This window comes from Leucoraja erinacea, chromosome 14 (assembly GCF_028641065.1).
Source record: "Leucoraja erinacea ecotype New England chromosome 14, Leri_hhj_1, whole genome shotgun sequence".
In the NCBI taxonomy this organism is placed as follows: Eukaryota; Metazoa; Chordata; class Chondrichthyes; order Rajiformes; family Rajidae; genus Leucoraja; species Leucoraja erinaceus.
In genome coordinates, this window is record NC_073390.1 from 13919702 (window position 1) to 13938735 (window position 19034).

A 19034-nucleotide genomic window follows, 5' to 3' on the forward strand; every position below is an offset into this window, starting at 1 on the left:
TATCTTACATTCAACATAATATTCCAGATGGGTTTAATCAATGTTCTGAACAACTAAAACACTACTTCCTCCCTTAGTAATCCAGTCCCGTTGAGATACAGGCCAACATTCCAGGATATTTCTGTTGGGTGCATAAGCACTCAGTGTTCTTAAAATCTGCTTATGGCATGTGAACATCATTGGCAATTTCAGCATTCATTGATCTTAAGTGTTATGAGTACATTAACTCCTAAATCTCTTTGTACATTCTTAGTTTCCCAACATTAAGAAAATATGTATGGTTTTAAATCCAAAATAGCAGACTAAATGAAACAAAGTTTTATCCACCCTTTTTGATCTTTAATAATTTGCCAACCACATACACACGAATGAAGGCAGCAAATAGAACATAATTGCTGTAATCACGCAATATACCAGGTAGCAGCCCTGGAAAAAGAAACAGCATAAACATTTGAGGTCAACGACCTTGTGCTAAAACTAGAGAGAGCTTTTTTAAATTGCAGTGAAGTTGGAGGCAGGAATGGAGAGAACAATAGCAATATCTAAGAATGAGACGAGGATTGGCATAGCAAGCTATTATTGAAGTCATTTGGTTGAAAGGCCAACTAAATAATTTATAGAGAGAGAAGACAAAGGAATATTAAAATTGTGAAGTGTGGTAGATCAAACTGTGCTTGTGGAGAGATAGAAACTGAGCCAATATTACAGAAGGTTGACTTCCAGGGATTTCATGGGTGGCATGGTGACGCAGCAGTAAAGTTGCAGTTACAGAGTCAAAGAATTTGATCCTGACTACGGGTCCTGTCTGTACTGAGTGTGTACGTTCTCCCCATGACCACGTACGTTTACTTCGGGAGCTCCGGATTCCCCCCACATTACAAAGACGTACAGATTTATAGGTTAATTGGTTTCGATAAAAATTGTCAATTGTTCCTAGTGTGTAGGATAGTGCTAGTGTATGGGAATTGCAGGTCAGCGCATACTCAGTGGGTCGAAGGGCCTGTTTCCGCGCTATATCTCTGAACTAGACTAAAGAATTGGGCATTCTGATACGAACAGAGAACAAGTTAGCTATGTAGCTGTCCAGAAGGCTTGTACAGATAGTTAGGGCACACAGGGTCCAAGATGTTTAGGAAAACTGGATCCAAAATGAGCTTGGATGTAGGAAACAGAGGACAGTGATGCTGGGTTGTTTCTCTGACTGGAAGTCTGTAATCAGTGATGTCATCCAGGGATTAGTGCTGGATATGTTGTTTGTTGTTTGCAATGGATATAAATGACTTGGATGAGAATGTCTGCGGATGATAAGTAAGGTTGACTGAGGATATAGAAGGACAACTTGTCCTATTTCCTCCAAATCCAAGGCACAGCTATGGGCATGTGCATGGGCCCTAGCTATGCCTGCCTCTTTGTAGGGTACACGGTCTAGGCATAAGCTTAGGGGCGACCGCGCCTTTGCGGTTGCAACTCCTAGACTGTGGAACAGCATCCCCCTTCCCATCAGAACTGCCCCCTCCATCGACTCCTTTAAGTCAAGACTAAAAACGTATCTATACTCCCAAGCCTTTCCTGATGTCCACTGAGCGAGGGCTATATGTATATATGTATGTAGTTTGTTTGTTTATACTATTCTTATAACAAATGTAAAGCACTTTGACCAACGAGAGTTGTTTTTTAAATGTGCTATATAAATAAATGTGACTTGACTTGACGTTGAACAATCCCTGTTCGAGGCATACCGTGGCCCTATCCCCGAACTCTATCTCTGCAATATTGACGACTGCATTGGTGCAACCTCCTGCACCCATGCAGAACTCAGTGACTTAATCTATTTCACCACTAATTTCCATTCTGCACTCAAATTCACCTGGACCATTTTCGACATCTCCCTACCGTTTCTAGATCTCATCACTCCATCGCAGGCAACAGACTACTGACCGACATCTACTACAAACCCACTGACTCCCATGGCTAACTGGACTACACTTCATCCCACCCTGCTTCCTGTAAGGACTCCATCCCCTACGTCCTCTGTCTACGCCACATCTGCACCTACGATGAGGTGTTCCATACCACGGCATCGGAGATGTCCTCATTCTTTAGGGAACGGGGGTTCCCCTCTTCTATTATAGATGAGGCTCTCACCAGGGTCCCCTCTATATCCCGCAGCTCCGCTCTTACTTCCCATCTCGCCACTCGTAACAAGAGCAGAGTCCCCCTTATCCTCACCTTCCACCCCATCAGCTGTCGCATACAACATATAATCCTCTGAGATTTTCGCCACCTCCAACGGGATCCCACCACTGGTCACATCTTCCCATCTCCTCCCCTTTCTGCTTTCCGCAGAGACCGTTCCCTCCCTAACTCCCTGGTCAATTTGTCCCATCCAACCCACACCACCCCCTCCCCGGGTACTTTCCCTTGCAACCACAAGAAATGTTATACTTGTCGCTTTACCTCCCCCCTCGACTCCATCCAAGGACCCAAGCAGTCTTTCCAGGTGAGGCAGAGGTTCACATGCACCTCCTCCAACCTCATCTACTGCATCCGCTGTTCCAGATGTCAACTTCTCTACATCGGCGAGACCAAGCGCAGGGTCGGAGATCGCTTCGCCCAACACCTCCGCTCAGTTCGTACTCACCAACCTGATCTCTCGGTTGCCCAGTACTTCAACTCCCCCTTCCATTCCCAATCTGCCCTCTTTGTCCTGGGCCTCCTCCATGGTCAGAGTGACACCCAGCGCAAATTGGAGGAACAGCACCTCATATTTCACTTAGGTAGTTTACACCCCTGCGGTATGAACATTGACCTCTCTAATTTTAGATAGCCCTTGCTTTCTCTCTCCTTCCCCTCCCCAGCTCTCCTACTGTCTCTACCTCTTCCTTTCTTTTTACCGCCCTCCTCCCCCCCCCCCCCCCCCCACCCTGACATCAGTCTGAAGAAGGGTCTCAACCTGAAAATGTTCCTATTCCGTCTCTCCATAGATGCTGAGTTTCTCCAGCATTTTACATCTACCATACAGAAGGACATAAATCATTTTGAAAGTTGTACCACAGACTGATAGTTCTTACATCTACTGTAATGAAGGGCTTCAATTGGTTATGGTGCAAATCAACTCCTGCCTCAGAAACATAATCCAAACATAAGCCAAACACAAGGTCAAAGGAAGGGTGAAGTGAGAGATAACAGAGGGCAGAATATAGTTCTCAGCATTGGTAGCTGAACAGTTCCAGAGAAAAAATGTCTAATATCCATGTTGAGGTAGGTTCGAGTAACGGGACTGTACCCTAGCTTATGGAAGAACCGTTTAGAAGTCTGATAACTAAAGGGAAGCTGCTGTTCCTGAATCTGACTTATTTTCTGCCTGGCAGGAGCGAAAAGGAGGTATGATCGGGGTGGGAAAGGGTCCTTGATTATGGTGGCTGGTTTCCTGAGGCAGCGTGAAGTGTAGATGGAGTCAGCGGTGGGGACTCTGGTCTGTATGAAGGAGTGGGCTACATCCACAACTCTCGGCAATTTTTTGCGGTCATGGGCAGAACTATGCCTAAAAATGAGCAGTGATGCAAGCTGAACAGTATGCTTTCAACTCTCCAAAGATTCTACCACTCACCTGCACACGAGGGGTAATTAACAGTGGCCAATGAACCTACACATCCTTGGAACTAGGTCATAAGATCATAAGTGATACAAGGAGAATTAGGCCATTCAGCCTATCAGTCTATCTGGAGGCAGTGATTCTAACAGCTGCCCCATTGAGCAGCCAGAAATATATTCCTCAAAAAATATATTCTATCTCATCTGCAAACTGGTCTACAACCAGAAACTTCCAAAGCAAAATGACTTCAACTGAAGGTCAGCAGCATTTCACAAAAGGTGACTTATCACCACGTTAATGGCAATTAGGGACAGATAATAAATATGGTCAACAATGCCCACATCCTGATAAACGAGTTAAAGGCATTTCAATTCATTGACCTTCTGCAATTTCTGCTCAATTTCCACTGTGGGAGATATACACTAAATCTGAAAGTCAACATATGATATGTACTGTAAAATTAGTTGGCAAAGATAATTTAAAATATAAGCATTTTAACCTGATATCAAGCCTACAAACAATAACAGCATAATCTTTTAGGATTGAATTTAGACTTAAACAAGACAAATATTTGCAGTCTTAAGATAGACACAAAAAGCTGGAATAACTCAGTGGGTCAGACAGCCTCTCTGGCGAAAAGGAATAGGTGACATTTTGGATCGAGACCCCTTTTCAGACCGAAGGCTTGAAGTTCTTGATGCTGTTGATAGAAATAAATTGTACAGGCATACCTGACTGCTTGTGGTAAGAGATCTCTCTGTTGGTCAAGCGGAGCCATCGCCTCTTAAAATTATGTACTTTACGAATTCGGTTTCTTCCCTGAGCTCTTTTAACGACTTCCCTGCAATGTAGAAGAATATATACTATTTTTGCTTTGCATTCTCAAGGAGTTAGCACCTGAAGAAGAATTAGGTACAATTTAAACTCAAAGGACAAAGGACAAGGGGGATCTGGAGTGGGAGAACTATTGGGGGGCAAAAGGGGAGCCGGCGTGGTTTGTAACTTTGTCAGCCTTGTAGGTGGCTGCTATTTGTATACATTGTGTTTGCAAGCAAAGATTCTCACTGTGCCTAGTCACATGTGACAAAGTATTCCTATTCCTCCTAATACTGACTGCTCTCAAGACACTTCCAGTGACTACCCTGAGATCCCCATCATCCTGTCTTTCTCCACAGTAAAAGCAGAGGCGAAATACTCGTTGAGGATCTTGCCCATCCCTTGCGGCTCCACACAGAGTTGACCGCTTGGATTCTTGAGGGGTCCCACTCTCTCTCTGGTTATCCTTTTTCTCTTTATGTGCTTATAAAATCTCTTGGGATGCTATCTGCCAGAGCTGTCTCCTGTTCCCTTTTTGCTATTCTGATTTCCTTTTTTTAAACTTATTCCTTAGTTCCCGATACTTCTCCAGAGATGCACGATCCCAGCTGCCTATGCCTGTCCCATGCCTCCTTCTTAATCTTGACCAAAATATAATTTTCCTTCGTCATCCAGGGTTCCTCATCTCTGGTCTTTGCCCTCGTTCATCAAAAAATAAAACTCAATCCAATCCCAGTTCTTTCTCATATTCAGCTTCGATCTGTGATCATAGTCTTATTCTAATTTTTGTCAAAATGTTTGGCCTCACAGTTGACAACAGTTCCAGGATTGCTACAATGTTTGCAAACTATACCATTACTGTTATTCAATGCTCACTTTAGTTTCATAACATTTCTCTAGGGTTTCATTCATTCACTTTAACTCTTACCCTTCTTTGAGAATAATTGATTCATTTACTCCACTGGGCTCCTTACTTTGTACTGAAGATACTTCATCTATAAACTAAAAACAAATATATCCATTAAAGTTTTCAAACAACTAAAGTAGATAATGGATTCAATGATCAACTAATTAGGCTGAGATAATGTAGATGACGCATCTGCATGGAATTGTGCAAAGGACTCACTTTCAAACAGTTTGCTATATTCAAACATAAAAGAAAAATATACCACAAACTACCGTATATCCCAGCAATGAAGGTGCTAATTTTCACCCAAAAATAAGGCACGAAAATTTACCTGCGTCCTGGAGGTCGAAGGTTAGGTTGTTAGCCAAGTCGATCCCTCATTGCTGGCAGCTGATGGGAGGCTGTAAAGTGGGAAGTGGCTGTAAAAGGACAGCGCCGCTGGGGGTAAGAGTTCCTTTCAGTGTGTGGGGAGTCTGGCCCAGGGAGGGAAGTAGCTTGGTTAGCTGCGAGCGGCTGCCGGGACCAGACAGCAGGACCGGCCACCACCTCAGCGCCTTCTGCCGGCCCGCTCGAGGGATCTGGGAACTGAAGCCAGTGCCGAGGATGCGATCGATCTGGGAACTGTAGCCAGTCCCGGGGCACGGAGACGATGTTGTCGACCCCTGGACTAAACCAAACCCTCGACCCTGACATGCCATCCTTTTTTCAAAATTTACCAACTTAAATTGGGGTGCGTCTTTGACGCAGGTGCGTCTTCATTGCCATGAAATACAGTAACTTTCCAACAAAACTTCAGAATACATAACGTGATCACAAGAATGTAATAAAACATTAAGAGTTAAGGTATCAGCGTTTCATGGTTTTAACTTCAAATATTTTTTTATGCAATTATAAAACAATTAATACACATTTTACATTATATGACTGCATAACTCCATTTGTGTTTGATATCTTAACTCACCTTTTTAACTGATTCAATGCATTTTTCTTCTTGAAACACTTTAAAAAAATCACACATATAGGATTCTTTGAAGCTCGACTGCAAAGCAAAAGAAACTACATCAACACACAGCGAAACGAGAATAAAAACCACACTGAATCTTTGCAAAAAGCAAGAATGGTGCTGACCAATTTGTTTTTCGATAAACTGCACCAGCTTCCCAATGTTTGGATCGTTTTAGAAATTAGGGTCAAGACTCGAGATGTCTGAGCATCCTGCAATGGGAGAGAAAAAGAACAAAATAAATTACATTAAACTATGTAATTTGTGTTCCCTTCCACAAATTCAGTTTTTAACATGAAATCAGTATTTATTGAAAACCAGTGAATCTTTTTGCCGTCTCTGTAAGGAAGACCTCAACACTCCCAGCTTAAGGGCCTGTCCCACTGTACGAGGTAATTCAAGAGTTCTCCCGAGTTTTCCCCTGATTCGAACACGGAAAATGTCCGTAGCACGTCCGTAGGAGTTCGTGGATGTCTCGTAGCGGCTCGTAATGTTAACGGTAGGTACTCGGGAAATCCGGTAAACTCGTGACGTGTTTTCAACACTGTGAAAAATGTCCACGAGTAAAAAAATACTCGTGATGAGAAAAATAAAGTTACTTTTTACTCGTACGAACCGCTACGAGACATCCACGGACTCCCAATTTTTTTAATTGGTGAATAAAATCAAAAATTCTAAGCCTTTGCTGCTTATCCAGACTGGATTCAAGTGGCTATAACCAAATTCTATTCCATACTTTAGCTGGTCTAATTACAAGTTGTTCGTATCCTACGTAAAATTACAACAAATCAGACAGCGTATTTCACATTGCATCCCTTCCAAATTTCCCAATTTTGAAATCGATATAAATGTATTTTACACTACCGGTACTTACTGGGTGATGAGGTCGTAGATGGAAACAATGAGGTGAAACAATTGCAACTGCAAAGAATCGAAGGAAGACAAAGCTGCTTACAGCAGAGTACTTCACATGAAGGTCTTCTGGAAATGCAGATTCAGTAAAGTGGGTTAATATTTTATACTTTTTGTCTCTAGCTACCACCTCTTGCTATACAGCCCTGTAAATCTTCTTTCACATCCCACCTCCCTTTTAAATTCCTACCCCTCCATTTTGCTGCATTTTCTCTCTTTGGGTCAAGTGGAAAGCTGTTGCTTACTATGACACTACAAACCACTATGAGAAATATTAATTGATATTTGATGAGAAATATTAATTGACACACACTATCAGAAATATTAATTGAACAAGCAGAATTAATTATGGGATCTCAGTCTAAACAGTGATATATACACACGCCAGGGACTGTATCATTCAACACCTCAAGCTCTCCCAGAGGAAACTAATGTATTTGTTTCACAGTATATTAAAAGAATGCTCAAAAGAACAAAGTCTCAAGACAGAAGGATGTGCTTCACTAAAATATTGGTTGAAAAGCTAATTTAGAGTAATTAGGTGCAACATCTTGGAGCATTTATTTTCCACCATGAGTGTAGATGGTTACTTGATGGTAGGCATGGATGCAGTGGGCTGAAGGGCTGCTTCTGTGCTGTATGACCATGACTCCTATGTACATTTATATGGTTTCCAACTTATTTTCTAAAAAGACAATTGAATTGTTTAAAATATTATTTATCATGCCTCACACCTCACCTGGAAATTGGTTCTTTGCCAATATTTGTAGTGAATTAAACACCTCACACATCAATGTTGGACAACTCATACTTGATTGCACAATCACTTTAAACACTTTTTCAACATAATAGCGAAGGTTCTCCTGCAAAATTGAAAATAAACTGAATGAAAGGAAAGTAACATTTCGATTGGCCTGCAGGCTTAATTTGCGACACCTCCTCTCACCACTCACTTCCAACCTTTTCCCAATGAAAAAGTCTACTAGTATCACAGAAAACACTGCCAGATTATTCCTATTGATTACTGATCTGAATTCTTAATGTTCTGTCCGTGCCCCATCTTAGAGCATGGGGAATTGGCACGATTTGTTGTCATTTAGGGCACATGGAATTTGAATAATATACAAACATGCAATATAATTAGCTGTCAGACAGAAAATAAAGACGGGAAATGGATAGTTCTAGATCACCACAGATATTGGGGCTTGGATGCAAGCAAAACCTCGTACACATCTCCTCACTGATATGGTGAAAACATTAAAGTGTGTTAATTCAGGTGCCACTGCTTGGATTAAGATAATTTGGTAACTTAGTTTATTGGTGTATTATTACTATTAGCTTCACAAAAAAAAAAATTATTACCAAAGTAATTACGAGAAAAATGAATCAACGCACCTTGTTCACCTCAACATTATCACCTTCCTTGAGCTTTATTGGATCAATCTCACAGGTTTTGCAGGAGTCACAAATCTAAACAAACAGAAATTCCAATTATTCTCTGGTAAGGAGTCTATTAGCAATTTAAAAGTTATATTAATTAAATGATGTAGGTATTTTTACTGCAGAAACATAGAATCATGAAGACTGTGATGTCTATCCACACAATCACATTTGCCTGTAGTAGGCTGTATAGACTCTATGCCTTTCCTATGTGTGTGCCTGACCAAAGACTCAAACAATATAGTTGCATCTGCCCGCACCTCCTCTGGCAGTTTGTTCCAGAAAGCCACCACACTGTGTGAAAAACGTACCCCTCAGACCTCATTCAAATTTATTCCATCGTAGTTAATCTGTGCCCTCTAGTTCTAGACTTTCTTGCTCTGGGAAAATATTCTAATCATGCAACCTCTCTATGCTTCCAATAATTTTATGAAACTCTAAGGTTACTTCTCAACCTCCTACATTCCAATGAGAATAAATTCAGCCTATCCATACCCTCCTAATAAGTAAAGATATGTTTTGCAGAAAATATCTTGATGAACCATATTATTATTCTGATCAAAGTTTTGATATAAAATGTTAAACCGGAAATGTCATGTTTGTAACATGGAACACGGCTATTTGATAGCCATTGTGGTTATTTCTGCGTATTTACCATCCACAGGCGTGTGTAAAAAATATGAACCAGTTAGTTACCCAGGTACAGCCTGTACCTAATTTTAATGCAAATGTGTAAGAAACTGAGTCTAATTAAGAGATAGCAATAATAGAGCAAAAATAAAATGAAAAGCAGAAAAGATAAAGTTCAAGTAGGACACATGATAATGCTTTTAGATAGAATCTTTCATTGTAAAACATTGCACTTTGCAGCAGAGCTATCAAACATATTTTGATGCCAAGCCACAAATCAATGGCTGATCAAAGGAGACTTTGAGAAAGAGAAGCTGAATTTTACATAGGAATAGTGATGTATGTAGGTGGGGAGGCAGCTAAAAACTGAGATGCTAGAGAATGGATTTGGTGCAATGCAGATATTTCAACTTTATAAGGATGGAGGAAATTATACAGATAGGGAGAGGCATCATCATGGAAGAATTTGAAAATGACACAGCAAAACCAAAATGGGAGCCAGCTTAGGCAAGTCCTAGTCTAGTCTTCTCCAAATTCAATGAAAGGATATTTGTGCGCAGCCCCACAATGGATGTGATCAAACAGATACACATGTCAGTAGTTTACAGCGATACTGGGCAGCTAGATCTAGCTTGGCTTAGCATGCATATGGAACTTATGAGGAAAGATAAGAATGTACAAGAGAAAATAGGAGACAGTGAGGATGAGAGAGAAAGTAAAAGCTGAGGTTACTTTTCTGAGAGCAGTGAAGTTGCGAATAGATTTTGATCACCAGCAGCTCAACACCGACAAGGCTAAGGAGTTAGCGGTGGACTTTAGGAGGAGAGGAACATCCCTGGCCCCTCTCTCCATCAATGGTGTGGATGTGCAGTTTACCAAGGAGTACAAATACCTTGGAGTGTACCTGAACAGTAAACTGGACTGGTCTAAGAACGCAGAGGCCCTGCACAAAACAGGACAGAGCCGCTTGTACAGTTTGAGAAGGCTCTGCTCCTTCAACGTCTGCAGAAAGATGCTGCAAATGTTCTACCAATCAGCGGTAGACTATGCCATCATCTTCCCCATTGCTTCTTTGCTTCAGCAACAGACTGGTTCCACGCAGATGCAGTAAAGAACGCCACAGGAGATCCTTCTTCCCTGTGGCTATCAAACTGTACAACTCCTTCCCGTTCTGTCATGAGGTAGACAGACTCCACTCCCCTCTCCCCTAACATTTGCACATCCTTAATCCTTTCCACTCATCAATTTAATTTATTGTTTCATGTGTTTTATGATTGTTGGTAGATCAATTTCCCTCCTGGGATAAATAATGTTCTATCGTATCGTATATTCAGCAATTGGACAGGGTGACAAATACCAATATATTTTACTTAATTTACTGTTTACTGAAAATTTGGATCAAATACAAACTTGTAAACATGTTAATGGTGAAGGAAAATAATACACATGCCAAAAATAATATAACTTGCATCTTACTTCATCTAAAATAGGCTTCAGTGTCACTTTCAGATAATACTTTCCAACGAGTTTCATTGTTTCATCAATACACCGAGTGGCCAGAGAGTTTCCCCTGAAGATGGTGTTGGCTTCCCTACAGAAATTAAAGAATTTGATTACTTCAGACATCGCGTTTTTTCTGAAAATGGCCCAGAACTGAAATGTTGCCATTTGGCAACAAATAACATAGATCAGGGGTTCTCAACCTTTTTTGTCCCGTTTACCCGTGGCAACGTTAACAGCACATAACAATGCTATTTCACTTATTTATGAACAACTAATGATGAACAGATACGGGTATACCAGAACCAAACACACTCAGTCAATGAGAAAAAATATGTACAAATCTAGAATCAATAAATTTACCACCTGGGTAGGCGAAATTTGCCCCCTAGGGGTAAATTTACCACAGGTTGGAAACCCTTCGAATGGATTATATTCAACTGTCACTTGAGGTCAAACGGATGTACAGGTTGCTCTGCTATATCATGTTTCCATAATGTGAATTGGACATAATGTGAATAAGAGAACACTATTTGCATTATGCAGACCAAATTGGTTATAACGCAATTTTGATTGGGAACTAGAGAACTATTTACGTTACTTTGGAAACTAGCAAGCAGAAAAAAAAATCTGTCTGGAGTAAAACTGTTTCCAGATAACCTCTATGCAGTAATCAGACACCGTTGTCGCTGAAGAACATAGCTACTTCTTTCACTGCCAGTGGTCATTAAATTGACAAGCAATCACTTCTATTGACACTATAGTAATATTCTAATATATACAAGGTCAAATTTAGACTTTAGTACTTATAGATTGCAGTAACAAAATTAAAAACTTTAGTGCTTAAAAACACCATTATTTTTGAAAATCCTGCAGGAGAAAGTAACTTTGTTATTGTAAATCTCACATTCTCTAGCCCCTAACCTTTCCCTTATTGACACAATTACTTTTTAAAACGTTATTTTCTATTGGTAAAGAAAGCTTTTGGTATGCTAGCCTTTATAAATCAGAGCATTGAGTATAGAAGCTGGGATGTAATGTTAAAATTGTACAAGGCACTGGTGAGACCAAATCTGGAGTATGGGGTACAATTTTGGTCGCCAAATTATAGGAAGGATGTCAACAAAATAGAGAGAGTACAGAGGAGATTTACTAGAATGTTGCCTGGGTTTCAACAACTAAGTTACAGAGATAGGTTGAATAAGTTAGGTCTTTATTCTCTGGAGCGCAGAAGGTTAAGGGGGGACCTGATAGAGGTCTTTAAAATGATGAGAGGGATAGACAGAGTTGATGTGGACAAGCTTTTCCCTTTGAGAATAGGGAAGATTCAAACAAGAGGACATGACTTCAGAATTAAGGGACAGAAGTTTAGGGGTAATATGAGGGGGAACTTCTTTACGCAGAGAGTGGTGGCGGTGTGGAATGAGCTCCCAGTGGAAGTGGTGGAGGCAGGTTCATTGGTATCATTTAAAAATAAATTGGATAGGCATATGGATGAGAAGGGAATGGAGGGTTATGGTACGAGTGCAGGCAGGTGGGACTAAGGGGAAAATAAATTTGTTCGGCATGGACTTGTAGGGCCGAGATGGCCTGTTTCCGTGCTGTAATTGTTATATGGTTATATATGGTTATAACTGAAGTTTTCTTAAGAGTGCACCAATAGCATTGCAGCAGAATCACCTAAAATGCGTTCATTACCCAAGAGTCAAGTATTTTATAGTTATATGTCTCAAAACAGAACAAGGAAATTGTTTTGGTTACCATGTTATAGGAAAGATGTTGACAAGCTGGAAAGGGTGCAGAGAAGATTTACAAGGATGTTGCCATGACACGAGGGTCTGAGCGAGAGAGAGGTTGAGCAGCGTAGTACTTTATTCCTTGGAGTGCAGGAGGAAGATGCATGATCTTATACTGGTGTACAAAATCATGAGAGGAATAGATTGGGTAAATGTACAGATTCTCATACCCGGAGTAAGAGAATCAAGCACCAAAGGACATAGGTTTAAGATGAGGGGGTAAAGATTTAATAGTAACCTGAGGGGTCTTCTTTTTACACAAAGGATGGTGGGTACATGTAACAAGCTGCTAGAGGAGGTAGTTGAGGCAGGTACCATCATAACATTTAAGATTCATTTGGACAGGTACATGGATAAGATATGTTTAAAGGGTTATGGGCCAAGTGTGGGCAGGTGGTACTAGTGTAGATGGGGCAAGTTGGTTGGTGTGAGCAAGTTTTGCCAAAAGGCCTGTTTCCACACTGTACAACTCTATGACTCATTCTTATTTGCAGCAGCACAACAGATATGTAAACATGGTACTCACTCTGTAAACAGCACAATAAACTAGTAGATAAATAAAAACAATAATGGTGTAAAGACAAAAACAATGCCTCTAAGTCTAAGTCTATGTAGTTTGGAGCTTATTTGGAGGTTGTAGTGTTTAATCGCTTGATGTTTGTAGGAAAGAAGCTGATCCTGAATCTGGACATTGCAGTTTTCAGGCTCTTATACCTTCTTCCCGATGGCAGCAGTGAAATGAGTGTTGCCAGAGTGATGTGGGTTTCTGATGATGCTGGCTGCTTCTTTGAGGCAGCGACTGCTGAAGATCCCTTCGATGATGAGGAGGTCAGTACACATGACAGACTGAGCAGTGCTCACCACTTTTTGCAATCTTCTTCATTCCTAGACGGTCGAATTGCAGAAGCATGCCGTGATGCAACCAGTCAATGTACTTTCTGCTGCACTCTACTAAACGTTAAAGAGGGTATTTGTTGACATACCAAATCTCCTCAATCTTCTTTAAGGATGTAGAAGCGTTGATGGGCTTTCTCTATGGTTGCATCAATGTTTCGGGTCTAGGACAGATCTTCAGAGATATGCATTCCCAGGAATTTGAAGTATTTGATTCTCTCCGACTCTCCCGTCGATGAAGACAGGTTTGTGGATCCTTGACCTTCCTCTTCCAAAGTCCACAATCAGTTCCTTGGTATTATTGACGTTGAGAGCAAGATTATTGTTCTGGCACCATTTGGTCAGTCGATCGATCACCCCCCTATTTTCTGACCCATTGTCATCAGTACAGTGCCCTCCATAATATTTGGTACATTTATTTATTTGCCTCTGTACTCCACAATTTGAGATTGGTAATGAAAAAGATCACGTGGTTAAAGTGCACATTGTCAGATTTTAATAAAGGCCATTTTTATACAATTTGTTTTCATCATGTAGAAATGACAGCTGTGTTTATACATACTCCCCCCATTTCAGAGCACCATAATGTTAGGGACACATAGCTTCACAGGCGTTTGTAATTGCGCTGGTGTGTAATAAACGGCTCCTTAATGCAGGTATAAGAAAGCTCTCAGCACCTAGGAACCATTTATTGCTGTTTATCAACACGAGGAACAAATGTTGTGCCAATTAAAGTCAAATAAGCCATTATGAGACTGAAACAAGAATAAAATTGTTAGAGATATCAGCCAAACATTAGGCTTGCCAAAATCAACTGTTTGGAACATCATTAAGAAGAAAGAGAGCACTGGTGAACTTACTAACCGCAAAGGGACTGGCAGGCCAAGGAAGACCTCCACAGCTGATGGCAGAAGAATTCTCTCTATAATAAAGAAAAATCCCCAACACCTGTCCGACAAATCAGAAACACTCTTCAGGAGTCAGGTGTGGATTTGTCAATAATCACTGTCCGCAGAAGACTTCATGAACAGAAATACAGAGGCTACACTGCAAGATGCAAATCACTGGTTGGCCGCAAAAATAGGATGGCCAGGTTACAGTTTGCCAAGAAGTACTTAAAAGATCAACCACAGTTCCTGAAAAATGTTGTGGATGATGAGATGAAGATTAACTCATGTCAGGGTGATGGCAAGAACAAAGTATGGAGTAGAGATAGAACTGCCCAAGATCCAAAGCATACCACCACATCTGTGAAACTGTGGTGGGGGTGTTATGGCCTGGGCATGTATGGCTGCTGAACGTACTGGTTCACTTATCTTCAATGATGATACATTGATGAGCATCACCAAAGAAGACACCCAGCAACTGGTGATGTCCATGAATCGCAGACTTCAAGCAGTCATTGCATGCAATTGATATGCAACAAAATACTAAACATGACTACTTTCATTATGTGACATTGCTGTCCCAAATATTATGGTACCCTGAAATGGGTAGGACTACGTATAAACACTGCTGTAATTTCTACATGGTGAAACCAAAATGTATAAAAATTGCCTTTATTAAAATCTGACAATGTGCACTTTAACCACATGTGATTTTTTCTATTACAAATCCCCAAATTCCGGGGTAATAAATGATGGGTCTTTGTCCCAAACATTATGGTGGGCACTGTAATTCAATAATGGTGGTGTCGTCGGCAGCAGTCATTGCCTGCAAAGGATATGATGGAGTTGGATCTGTGTCCGGCTACACGGGCATGAATATAGAGTGAGTAGAGCAGGGGGCTGAGCATGCAGCCTTGAAGTGTTCCTGTGCTGATGGTTATCGAGGAGGAAGTGTTGCCAAATCCCAAATTCTGGGGTACAGGTGATGGGTCTTTGTCCCAAATATTATGGTGGGCACTGTAATTCAATAATAGTGGTGTCGTTGGCAAATTTGAAGATGGAGCTGGATCCGTGTCCGGCTACCGGTCATGAATATAGAGTGAGTATTCCACACTTTAGGTATATCTTTTTTCTCCAGTCCCCCTTGCTTTTGACAAAAGTTCACGTTCTAGGTAACCTAGTAATGTATCATGCGGTACATAATCCGCACATATAGCATGTGTTGAAAATTTATATTTCTGAGGTTTTGCACATTTGGTTAAAATTTAATTATCAGCTCGATCAAATAAAAGTTAAGAGAAACTAAGAAATTTAAGAGTTCATTAACAAAGGAAGGAGTTCATTTAAAAGAAAATAGACGGGTTTAGGAGTATTATACATCCACTTCAGCAAGAAAACCTATGGGAATCATACAGTAGTTTCATCCAAAAAGTTGTTCACTGGATAAATACTACACAAATTGGGAACCTTATTTATTGAGGCAAAAAGAATTGAAGTGGAACAGGAAAATGTCATATTGCATAGTATGCCTTAAGAGAATATGATCAGAGTGCAATGTTTGGGTAGAATAAAAAGAGCTTTATTTGGCAGCAAGTACTCCCGAATCAATTGCAACTGTTGCACTATTTGGAAATCTGGCCCATTACATGGTTACACAAAGTGCTGGCATGACACAGCGGGTCAGGCAACATCTCTGGAGAAAAAGGATGGGTGACATTTCGGCTCAGGACCCTTCTTCAGACTGATTCCTCAGAGACAAATTATTTTAAAAACATATATACTTTATCAGATCAAGTGATTAAGCAACGTTATGCTTCATTCAACATAAGGCACAAAAATATGGGATCCAGAGACCCAAATGACAGACTTACTGTGTTTGCTGGAGATCTAATTCAGCTAAAGCATGAAGGAAAGGAACCAGCTTCTTATGATGTAACAATAAGCGCACGAGTGGTAACACAGCTTCTTGCTTTCCTTTGCACACCTCACCCAGGATATGGACAGCTGAGGCAGATACAGGCTTGAAAAGAGAAAAAAATAATTTCAGACTGATTTGATCTGACTGATCACTTAAATTGCGCATATTCTTGGTATGCAGTGTTACACATTTCAAGGGAACCTTATTATGAGAGCAAGATTAAACATTTCATTAAAAAAAAGATTGCTCTTGACCACTGGAATGATTAGATTACACAAGTCTTATTCAGTTGTCAATATTGGTTGCTGATTTACACTGGTTTTTGTTTAAACTATGCCTCAATTAAAACACTCTCATCCTTGTTTCCAAACCCTATCTTTCCTTCCCTACTCCCACTACCACTATTAAATAGCAAAATTCAGCATTTGACCTTCCCTAAGCATGTTAGAATATTTAAGATAACATTTTGTTGAGACCCAGGTCAATAAGCAGACCATGTCTTTATTATTGAGAATTTCCATTATAATGAGCTTAAACTATTTTCTGTGTTAGAATGCGTGGATACGACAAAGCTGCATCACATCGAACACAAGCAAAAAGATTTGACTTCCCCCCAGTAACTCATTACCTTTACATCAGATGACTTTAGCAGCAGGTCATTAAGTAAACTGTAGTACTTAGATGGAAGGACACAGTCTTCATTATAGGATATGGATAGGCGAAGTGAACCCAAGTCTTCACATTTTGCAGGCTTGTTCCCATTGTCTTTTGGTTGTAATAAGTACCTGCACAGTAAGAGTGTACACATTGTTTTATGTTGAATGTTGACACTAATGCAAATATACCATACACAACCTGTAACTGACTGATTATTAATAATGCCAAGAACCCATTAATATTGGAAAACAGGAAGTATATGCTTTAAAGGGAATGTTATTTATTTTGTTTTTATACAGATAGTGCTTGGATTGTCAACCATGGCCTAGTCATCTATTCTCCTCCCTCGTGAGGATTTGAAACAAACACTCAACACAGTTTAAAGTCCCAAAGTCATTATCTCTTCCCTCCTTGCTCTCCCTCTGCGCTGAGGCAATCCAGGCCTCCGATGTTGTGACCCTGCCGGGTGATGGTGAGCAGGTCCCGCAGCTGAATCCGAGCTCCGCAAACAGGCCGGTTCAAACTCCGCGGCCCGGGGCGGTCGAAGCTGCTGGCCTCCAGTCCAGCGGACGCAGCTGTAGTTGCGTTTAACATCATTTAACATTGAGCATATTTTAAAGTTCTTGTATATACACACACACACACACATACAGTGTAAATAAATAGGTGGGTACAGGAGAAAGGAAATAAAATAATGTGGGACACACTTGGTTTCATTTTGAAATAGTAACATTAGAATGAAGTTAGGTTTGTATTAGATTTATGATGAAGTCGAATTTTAGTTAAAAATAAGAAGATATTAAATTGGCTTCTGGGCAGCTTACAGTGTAAATAAATAGGTTGTGGGGTGGGTACATTGGGAGAAAGGAAATAAAAAATAATGTGGGACACATGTTTATTGGTTTCATTTTGAAATAGTAACATTAGAATGGAAGTTAGGTTTGTATTAGATTTATTCATTTATTCACCAAGACACAGTTGGACACATTCCTGAATAAATTCACGCAAAATTGCCCATTACAAAGTGAAGATTTATTCTGATCTCTGCAGTAATTTGAGGAAATGTATTTCACATCTGGGCTTCATTTAACTACACATATGCCTAATCTGCCTATGTAGGAACTGAATAATCAAATATGTTGCTGGATAACTATCATGAAAGCAACAGAATTCCAGTCAAATTGATTACAAACTCGAGACTGCTGGTGCAACCAAATCAAAATGTAGACCAAATCAGAATCATGTATGCTTCCATTCTGTTTTGATTTATGACACCGGTCTCCATGTTTTTCATACCCTTGGCCAGTTGCCTTTAAATTGCGCTCAACTCTTGGCAATAGCCTATGCACCCTTTCCAGCTTGATTTTTATGCATTGTAGGGGTTTCAGAAACACGAGGGCATAGGTATAAGATAAGAGGGCAACTTTTCAACCCGATACAGATAAAGTGGTTGATATCTGGAACTCATTGCCAGATATGGTGGTACGATCAGATACCATCATTGTGTTTAAGAGATGGGTTTAAGAGAAACATAAATAGGTACGGAATAAAGGATAATTACTTCAGTTGGGCAAATGGAATTCGTGTCAATGGGCAAAAAGTTAGCATGGACATGGTGGGCTGAAGGGGCCATTTCTGTACTAGATCTGAATAACTAATTTTTTCTCAAATTATAAAGGCAATCCTGCAGATTCCAAATATAAATGGATTGCATAGGTTTCTAGTTTGATTCTCAATAATATGTAAGGAATCAAATAATAAAATTAATTACTTCTTCATAAGCAACTATTGGTAATAAACTGACCCATCGTCTTGAACTATGGATAAATATTAATATGACCAGTAAACAATATTTTCCAGAAAATGTGAATATGACCAATGTAGGATGAGGTGACCCAGGGGGCAAAACATTTAAAGTACAGCTGAAGTGGATGAGAGGATTATCTGCCAATTCAGTAGACCAAATAGTGATAACATGCCTGACAGACAAGTCCTTGAATAAGGTTATTTCATTAAGGGCATGGGTCAGTTTTGCACATTTGAAATCTCACTGACCAATTTTGCATGCCTATTCAAACA

The 19034-nt window shown here is 40.3% G+C and overlaps 1 protein-coding gene across 3 annotated transcripts in view; it reads right to left on the reverse strand.

The window, feature by feature from the left end:
* Positions 1 to 19034, reverse strand: part of rasa2 (RAS p21 protein activator 2) — a 148767-nt gene that overhangs the window by 27739 nt on the left and 101994 nt on the right. For all 3 annotated transcript variants that reach the window (XM_055645651.1, XM_055645652.1, XM_055645653.1), the window contains exons 10-19: positions 16927 to 17083; positions 16252 to 16400; positions 10780 to 10894; positions 8629 to 8703; positions 7973 to 8096; positions 7196 to 7302; positions 6447 to 6533; positions 6280 to 6357; positions 5340 to 5413; positions 4327 to 4436 (exon numbers count right to left, since the gene is read on the reverse strand). In XM_055645651.1, coding sequence (XP_055501626.1) covers positions 4327 to 4436; positions 5340 to 5413; positions 6280 to 6357; positions 6447 to 6533; positions 7196 to 7302; positions 7973 to 8096; positions 8629 to 8703; positions 10780 to 10894; positions 16252 to 16400; positions 16927 to 17083 — 1076 coding nt within the window. The remainder of the gene's footprint in view (positions 1 to 4326; positions 4437 to 5339; positions 5414 to 6279; positions 6358 to 6446; positions 6534 to 7195; positions 7303 to 7972; positions 8097 to 8628; positions 8704 to 10779; positions 10895 to 16251; positions 16401 to 16926; positions 17084 to 19034) is intronic.